Source organism: Gavia stellata, unplaced genomic scaffold, assembly GCF_030936135.1.
Source record: "Gavia stellata isolate bGavSte3 unplaced genomic scaffold, bGavSte3.hap2 HAP2_SCAFFOLD_34, whole genome shotgun sequence".
In the NCBI taxonomy this organism is placed as follows: Eukaryota; Metazoa; Chordata; class Aves; order Gaviiformes; family Gaviidae; genus Gavia; species Gavia stellata.
Window position 1 is genome coordinate 3,990,104 of NW_026776320.1, and position 9,314 is coordinate 3,999,417.

At 42.9% G+C, this 9,314-nt stretch overlaps 1 protein-coding gene across 1 annotated transcript; it reads left to right on the top strand.

Moving 5' to 3' along the window:
• The first annotated feature begins 427 nt into the window (after positions 1 to 427).
• LOC132320878 (E3 ubiquitin-protein ligase TRIM36-like) lies at positions 428 to 8,701 on the top strand. The gene is made up of 8 exons (XM_059834504.1): positions 428 to 586; positions 2,041 to 2,187; positions 3,288 to 3,383; positions 4,324 to 4,577; positions 5,239 to 5,363; positions 5,918 to 6,211; positions 6,515 to 6,812; positions 8,347 to 8,701. Exons 1-8 carry the CDS (start codon positions 428 to 430, stop codon positions 8,699 to 8,701), a joined length of 1,728 nt encoding a protein of 575 aa, XP_059690487.1.
• Positions 8,702 to 9,314: the final 613 nt, after the last annotated feature.

A 9,314-nucleotide genomic window follows, 5' to 3' on the forward strand; every position in this document is an offset into this window, starting at 1 on the left:
TAGCTAAATTAACCTTACCATAGAATTAAGTTTTAGAGCAGTAGTTTGTAATGCCCCCTGAACTCAGACATTACACTACCTTGTCATGGCAAATGTATTCTCTTTGGCTTGGCAGAGTGCATATGAATTGGTATTGTACTGGTTTGGATGATGTGCTACGATAGTTTGAAATTGGTTCATAAATTCCTGTGCTTCTCCCTTTAAAATCTAAACCTCTTCTGTTTACACTCCTCCTAAATCAGGATTTGGTGTCTACACAGGCAGAAAACGTAATTCACTGACTCCTAGATCGAGTCTGTTTCCTTGTCCGGGTTGCCAGCGGGATACTGATCTCGGAGAACGTGGCATCAATGGCTTATTTCGCAACTTTACTTTGGAAACCATTGTGGAAAGATACAGACAGGCAGCCAGGGCAGCCGTTGCTATTATGTGCGATTTCTGCAAACCTCCACCTCAAGAGGCCACAAAGAGCTGCATGGACTGCAGGGCAAGCTATTGCAACGAATGTTTCAAAATACACCATCCTTGGGGAACTGTGAAAGCCCAACATAAACATGTAGGACCAACCACCAACTTCAGACCCAAGGTAAGTATCCCGTATCTTACAGAATTTGGGTTGCAGCATTTGCATATAGCTTCAGACATATCTGTGCAATGGTAGTTGCTTTTTGGGACCGTTGTTCCTTTTTTGACTATTGCTGTTATTCATTGAGTGAACCATAAGCTTTTGTTCTTGCTGACAGCATGACTGCAGTTTTGAACATGTCTGCCTGCACAGATGATTTTCCTGAAAGTTTCCTTCCCTCCTCGCACCTCCCCCCGAATCCAGCAGTCAATGACAATGGGATAGCTTATTGCATATTCTGCTGAATGACAGTCTTATGTACCAAGGTGCTAGCGAGACTGGTGTCTTTGGGCTTTTCACCATAGACTAAGATAACATTTGGGGCTTGAGAGTTGGTTTCAGAGATGGTTTGCAATTTTAGCTTAGTGTGTCCATATTTATGCTACTCACTTCTATTTTTGAGCCCTTTCCTGTCCTTTCTTGTATGTGTGTGCGTGTGTTAAAAGATGATGCTTTTAAAGCTTGACTGTTGGCACTGATGTCGTGTTCTCCTCCTTGACATGACACTGAAAAGCTTTCTCAAGAGCTTCTCTTTGGTAACATGGAGTAGATGGACCCAAATGTCTTTCAGTGCTCTGGAATGAGGCAAAGCATTTCTTTTTTTTTAAAACACACGCGCACACATGTGCACAAGCACACCCACCCACACCCACCCACCCCCTTTTAGACGGTTTTATCTGTTGCTTGAGCTTGGAGTTGAGCAGCACTTTTTTTGCCTCTTCGAGCAGTTACTTCAACGTGTTCAATTTTTGAAAGATTACTTTTAGCAAACACCAGCTTTTTCGCAATGCTGTTTAAGCTGGTACTGGAATTAACGCTCAGCATGAACAACTTGTAATTGGAGTCAGACAGAAAAAATGAAACACTGGAGCCTTTTCTCTTTAAAATGACTGTGACTGGTGGTGTGGCTGCATTTCATCTGTTGCTCCAAGAGCAATGGCTATGTGGCTGATCAGAGTCTAGCTTAAATTTAAATCATTACAGTATTATGTCAACTCCTGCCTTAAGACAGTTCGTAGTTGTTTCAAGAGATGCTGGCATGGACACAGTTAAATTTGGCAGCGTGGCTGTGTTATATATTGCATTTACAGCTCTGAACAGGAGTGTAGGGAGCTTGAGGCACGCAAACAACTTCAGGGATTAGCAAAATGGTTGATTGCAGTATGGAGGCTACATGATGTGTACACAGACATCGCTACAGGTTTACTCACTGTGAACCTCGTGAAACTGTGTGTGTTCATCTGCTGGCTTTCACTGGCATAGACAAATATAAAAGGTGGAAGATAAACTGAATATAAAGAATCCACTGATGAAATCAGATGCTGCTGTGGGGTGATTTAGTGTTTTGATGGTTTGTTGGCCACCTCAGTTTTTGGAAGTACGTCTGCATTCTCTCTGCTCTCTTTTTTTTTCAGATTTTGATGTGTCCAGAACATGAAATGGAGAGGGTAAACATGTACTGTGAAATCTGCAGAAGGCCTGTTTGTCATCTTTGTAAACTGGGTGGATGTCATGCAAACCATAGAGCAACAACCATGAGAACTGCCTACAAAACCCTTAAGGTAAAAGTAAATATTGTTGGACCTGGCCTTAAGAAGGGGAAAAGTACTGAGCTTCTGGTGTAAGGGCAAACTCCCTGTGGCAGGAAGCCAGGATGTGTGTTTAGAGGACACTGAACTAGTCATGAGGCATGCTGTTGTGCAACATCTGTTAATATCTATATTAGTGTGACATAGCGCACTTCTGAGAAACTGTATTTTCTATGAGGCTTGAAACATAACCTCTTAAAAGTCCTTCCACCTTGTTTTAGCCAACTAAAGTATAGCAGTACTGACCAATGCAAAAGGTTTAAGCAGTTTCTACTTTACAATCTAGCTTTTTTCAGGTAAGTGTCCTTGTGGCTTGGATTAGCTGATACTTCAGAAGCACTCCTGAAAAATTTGCATTGGAAGTATCTGTTGGGACCTTGTATGTTTCCGAAGTTGCATAGCTGTTAATTCGCAGTACAACAGGGAAGACTTGCAAACATTGCTTTGTTGTTAAAGAATGATTGCTTCTACCTCCTCTTCTTCCTTCTCTTCCTCTCTTGCTCACAAGAAGAAAAAAAAAAGGGGGGGGCGGAGGGGGGGAAGACCAGACCAGCCTGCCTTGTGCTCTTTGGCCTCCTTGCCTGTTTGCAAGGCTTTTCCTGTACAGCTGTTAACTCTTGCAAGTCAGGAAATGCAGAGACACTCATAAGTTCATGCTTTGAACCACTCATTCTTCTAGAAAATCTTACTACAAATGAGTTAATAACTAACGTGGCTTTTCTGTAAGTTTTAGTAACGTCCTGAAGCCTCATGTTCCTAGCCTAAGAGAAGGTGACACTTGTGGCTGGGGAAGACTGAGCCAGCTGAGGCTGTTACCTCTTGTCCTTAGAGGCTGTTACCTCTTGTCCTTAGAGGCTGTGCCCCCAGTCCTGCCCACATCAGTGGCCTGATGTCCCTGTGCAGTCATTGCGGGTCACTGAGCAATTCTCCGCAGGGTTGCTGCTCATAACTGGTGGCAGGCTGTTGTCCTTGTAACTAGATAAAGCGAGTGCTAGCTGGATGACCTGCCTGTGCTGGTTGTCGGTTTGGGTGGGATACCCTTCTTCTGCTAGCTCGCTGTGTTGTTTTCACAGGAGAAGCTTTCAAAAGATATTGAGTACCTCATCAGTAAGGAGAGCCAGGTGAAAGCTCACATCACACAGCTGGATCTGCTGCTGAAAGAAACAGAGGTAAGAGTTTCTTCCGTGTTGTCTGGGGATAGCCCTTGCAGGGACACAGCAGAGACTCAAACTGTTTTCACTGAAGTGTTTCAAATCCTTTGGCTTTTTTCAGTTAGCCAGTAAAACAATTTCTGAACAGTTTGTGTTAGTCCTGAATCACAAATGGTAAGACCTAATCCTGACAGTGTTGGAAATATGGGCAACATACAGAGGGAAGTTAAGTTTTGGGTGCTGCTGTAAATTTAATTGAAAGAAAGCTTGTTTGATACCTTAATCAAAGAGAGGTGGGTTAGACTTACAGCTCTTGTGTATTAACGGTGCTTCACAATTTACACTGGCTGTTTGCCGCCTTGAGGATGTTGCAATAAAGTCAGAATGAAGAGTAAAATCTCCCTGCAGAAGAGTCAGAGCTGGGAGCTCACGTACAAGCTGAAAAACACAATGGCAGAAATTGCAGGAGCTCCTGGCCCTGCCTGTATCTTGATAAAGATTGTCTCTGTGCTTTGTAGTTCCTTTTATCCAGGGCACTAGTTAGAGGTGACCCTACAGTTCTGAGGGCATATGTGAGAAGCTGGGCTGGACCCCCATCTCAGTGTGGTTGGGGAAGGTGGAGGAGCACCTAGCTCTTGGGCATGAAGACTTCAGAAACTGACCTGTTTTTACAGTGCTTTTCCATGAGCTGTTTAGACACATGCTATGCGTAACTCAAGACATAATCAGAGGAATACTTTCCTGCTCTTCGTTCTCTGTGTTGATCCAGTAAACGCTCACTAGCTTGGGTGCAGTGCTGATCACATTTTCAGTGCTGATGGGCATAACAAAGCTCATTAGTCTTGTCTGTCAAATGGATGACTAGATTGCTGTGATACCTTGAACAACTTGAGGTATGTTTCTGTACACAGCCACAGTGCTGTGGAACCTGTCTAAAATGTCTTTTGTTCCCTCCTAGTGCAACAGTGAACGAGCTAAAGAAGAAGCATCTCAGAGCTTTGAGAAATTATCTCATGTCCTAGAAGAGAAAAAGTCCGCAGCTCTTAGGGCAATTGAAACTTCTAAGAATTTAAGGCTGGAAAAATTGCAAACGCAAGCAGAGGAATATCAAGGGCTCCTGGAAAATAATGGCCTTGTAGGATATGCTCAAGAGGTGCTTAAAGAAACTGATCCATCTTGTTTTGTTCAAACAGCAAAACAGCTTCATGACAGGTATCTTAATTATCTTCTGTTTGAAGTACAGATACTGTTCCAGGATGTCTGGTCAGTCATATTCTTTTGACACCTGCTAGCAAAGTACTGAATGCAGTACCTTGTATTGCAAAGGCTCAGAGATGGTCCCAGTACCGTTCAGTAGAAATTGCTACATTACAGTGTGCGTTAAGAAACAGCAGTCAGGAGGGGCTCTGTCCTGTGACAACACGTGGCCTTGTTCAGTAGGACTGCACTGGAAGGGTAGCCCATTCAGCTCACTGACACATTCCTTTGCTCAGAGATTGTATCGGGTATTTGCAAGTTAATCTAACAGGTCTCTTCTGGCTTTAAAGTCTTTGATCTTAATAGCTGTTCTCCATTAGCGCTTCACATCTATTGTGTTCTTTGAACATAATGCCCCAAATTGTTAAAATGCTCTACCAGCTGAACGATTACCTCTTCATTATCTTTACACTGATACCTTTACACTGCTGTACAAAAGACCTTAAATTTTGCATTGGAATTCTGTCTAGAGAGACAGAAGTTTCTGGGAGACATCAGTAAGTACATGAAAACAGCACTTTTTATAAAGCAAAACCTAGCATTTTTAGTTTAAGGAATGCACACATGTGAATTCCCTTTTCTCTGTTCTGCCATCCCTTTGCTTCTGTGCTTTCAGAATCCAAAAAGCTACTGAATCTCTGAAGAGCTTCAGGCCAGCAGCTGAAACTACTTTTGAAGACTTTGTGGTGGACATAGCTAAGCAAGAAGAGATCCTTGGTGACTTGTCCTTCCATTCCAATGGTAAATTGCGAGAGCATCAGGTCTTTCTCAAGTTACGACTTGAAGGGCTTCTCTGGAAAGAGGCAAAACTTATGCAGGGCTGCAGCTGCAGAACTCAGTCTTGTGACTTGCATTGTCCCTTCTGTCTCTGTGATCCACAAGGCATTACCTGGCAGCAATGCTAGCTTCAGCTTTGAAAAAGAAGCTAAGATGCCGTTGCATTCAGTACCAGTTTACATTGGCTTCCAAAACATTGTAGTTAAGTAATACTAGGTCTTCCTAGAAGCTTTTTGTTAACATGACAGAAAAGAATAGGCTTTTAGATGCTTTTTTAGCTGCCAGCAAAAATAAATGATACAACTTTCGAAGTAAAAACAGAAAGTAAGGGATTTATGTAAGTGCATGAATGGAACCATCCTCATCTGTACTCTTTAACGGATTGAGTCAGATTTCTGCCCCCACCCCCACCCCCCGCAAGTGCTATAGCCACTCAACAAAGGGCTTGTATGGTTAATTCTAAAACAACAGATATCTAAATTTGAGGGTTTTTTTCTCCTGAATCTCTGGCATTCCAGGTCTAGAAATACCAGAAATCAATGAAGAGCAGAGCAGAATGTACAACAAAGCTCTGATCAGCTGGGAATGCCCTGGGAAGACAGACTCAGCTGATATCTATGTTCTTGAGTATCGTAAGCTTAATGGAGAAGAGGAGAGTGCGACGTGGCAGGAGATCAAAGTTTGCAGCAAGAACAAAGTAATATCTGATCTTGATGATGACAGCTCCTATGCCTTTAGAGTTCGAGGATATAAAGGGTCCATCTGTAGCCCTTGGAGCCGAGAAGTTATTTTGCGTACGCCTCCAGCTCCAGGTATTGGGTTTTCTTCTGTCCACAAGGTGTTGAATCTGTGTCTGTCGGTGTTAAGAGCTGTAGGTGGTTTCCAGTAGTTCCCAGACTTCTACTCTACTGTTACCGGTTGCGTAAATGTTTAGAAGCACTGTTAACAAACAGGTTAAGTAGGTGGCATGCTGAGACCGTTTTAGCTTGCATGACGTTCCCGGTAGCCTTTAAAAGTGAGAAATTCTGATGCCAGCATGACTTAAAATGTAGTTTATAAGCACAGAAGGCCAAATACTTAACTAAGAGGAAATTTTTTTGGATACTGTTTTTCAGTTTTCAGTTTTCTTTTTGATGACAAATGTGGGTACAACAGCGAACATCTCCTGCTGAACCCAGGAAGAACCTCTGTGGAAAGCAGGGCTGGATTTCCTCTACTGCTGGGATCTGAGCGCATGCAGATCGGATGCTACACAACCCTGGATTACATCATTGGCGACACCGGGATTGCCAAAGGGAAGCACGTCTGGGCTTTTCGTGTGGAAGCCTATTCATACCTAGTGAAAGTGGGAGTTGTTTCTAGCAACCAGATACAGAAATTGTTCCATAATACCCATGATGTGACCAGCCCAAGGTAAATTGCAGACTCTTGCTCAATACATGTTTTATATAAGGAGATGGCTTTTTAAAAAATAAGTTAAGAGTGAGTCTGGTCGCAATTAGTACACAAGGTGAACCTAACTAGTGGAAAGTAGCTTGAAGGATATGCTGTAAGCAGGTTGTCCTGTTCATCCCCTGCTATTAGCAGAAAGGTGTTGTAATTATCCAGAGTCCTATTTTCATTCTTTTTGGGAAAGAAATGAGGTTCCTATAGATGTCAAGATGTGCCAGTTAAAGCAAGAAGGTAAAAAAAAAGCATCGCTTGCAAGATTGAAGCAATGTTTAATTGTCACTAGTAAGACTCTGCCTTAATTTCCTTAGCATACTAGGTTTGGCAGCCATTCAGAGGTACAATGTTCACTGTGTGTATCTGTGTATCTTTGCTGTAGCTTGCGTCACGGTGGATTCCAAGTCACTGGCTTATCCCAGGCTATACACTTGCATATGGTACTGGAGTGCTACTGATCCCAAGCCAAAGTACAGTGGACAAACCAATAAAAAGATTTCAGCTCTGAAGTATGGTTGTAGTAAGCCTGGATGTGTCTAGGAACTGCAGGCTGGGAAGCTATCTCCTGAGGACTCTTAACTTTTTCAGGAATGTAAAAAATGTATCAGCTTCCTCCTGTGTAACATACTGAAAGTGTAAGAACGCCTGTGTCTTGAGCTGCTTAAAGCCAGACGGAGGCTTTTTGCAAAGTGAGAAATTAGATCCTGATTTCCTGATTTCTTTTTCCTTATCCACACAAATACCTGGAAAACTTTGGCTGACACAAATCCAATCTCCCCCCAGACATCCCAAAAATGCAAACCTAGCTAGGGATTGTCGGCACAGAAGAATGTGTGCTTCTCCAGTGTGTCTTCATCTGGTGACAGAAGTAGGGGGCAAAAGCATGTAGACTGAACAAATCTGGCCACAAACTTTCCCCAGTAACCAGCTGGGAAACAGGGGTTCATGGAAACCTCCAGGCAGAGCACTTTAAAAAAAACCAAACCACCAAACCAAAAACTTAAACCACTACTTTTTGTGTTGTGAATTTTAAAGACAACGTAATACAGCAGTGGTGAGGAAAACTCATAGGACAACAGTCATGTTAAATGTATTTACTCGTGTCATTTAACATTATGTAAATGAAGTTAAACATACCTTGTCTGTAATCATTAGTCATAGTCGCTAAATTACTTTTCAAGTTAACTAATTTGCTATACCTGTAGGTTCATTAATGATTACCTAGCATGAGTACATTTAGATACATCCGCTCCTTAGTAAAGCCTTCAGTGGTCTTGTCCTCGTTAGCGTTTAGCTGTTATTTATTGTCTGAAGTGGCCCAAGTGAGTGTTCTCCACCTACTAAATGCGTCTTCCCTCCTGGCTTAGGTATATTTTTACCCCACAAGGTGTTGCAGGTGACCATGTGGTGTTTCTTGTCTTACAAAAATGTTTTCTCCAGTTCACATCACTGATCCCCCTTCAGAATTTGACAAAAGCAAATGGTTGTTTTTCTGTTCTAGATACGAGCAAGACAGTGGTCATGACAGTGGGAGTGAAGATGCCTTCTTTGACTCACCACAGCCTTTCACACTGGTCACTTTAGGCATGAAGAAGTTCTTTATCCCCACAACACCTGCTGCCCCCAAGGATCCAGCGAGCAGAATCCTTCCCCTGCCATCGTGCTTGGGCATCTGCCTCGACTGTGACAAAGGCAAGGTGGGGTTCTACGACGCAGGCCGTATGAAATGCCTTTATGAGTGCGAGGTGGACTGCTCTGGCATAATGTACCCAGCATTTGCCTTAATGGGTGGTGCAGCAGTTCATCTTGAGGAACCTGTCACAGCAAAGTACGGGGAGTACCACGACGACATCTAGTGCAGTGATCTCTTCCCATTGCTGTTCTGAGGTGGAAGACGAGAGAGAGCAGAAGAATTCTACCTTAGTTTTCACTCCTGATTAATTACATTCTGTCCACATGTTGCTTACAAGCCTCTGGGTCATGCTTTTTTTAAACAAACGGTTCAGACACATCCCACACTAGTGGGAAATGTTCTTCCAGGAACTCTCCTGCCTTTCTTGTGATCTGTGCAATGCTTTTCTCCACAGACTTTCTTCCCAGGGGGAAGCAGGGAAGAAGTCTGACTAGCAACCAAAATTACTCTTCGGGGGTAGAAATCTACCTTTTGTGTAACGTAAATCCTTACATAGTCAGTTTTGCATTTAATGAAATCAAAGCTGACAGCGTGTGATTGCCATTCTCCTTTCAAGAAATCTGCCTGAATGCCTCTGAGGGGTCAAATGCTTTCCAATTAACCCCTGAGCACCAGGGGTTGGGCCCTTCAGCACGAAATAACATTTGCAAAAATACAGTATAAAGCAGGGAGAAATCAGAACTGCAGCTGAACGTTTAGGTTTTATTTGGAAAGAGGAGGGTAAACTAGAATCTGATTGCATGTCATATACCTTTAATGTGACGGTAAGCTAAAAC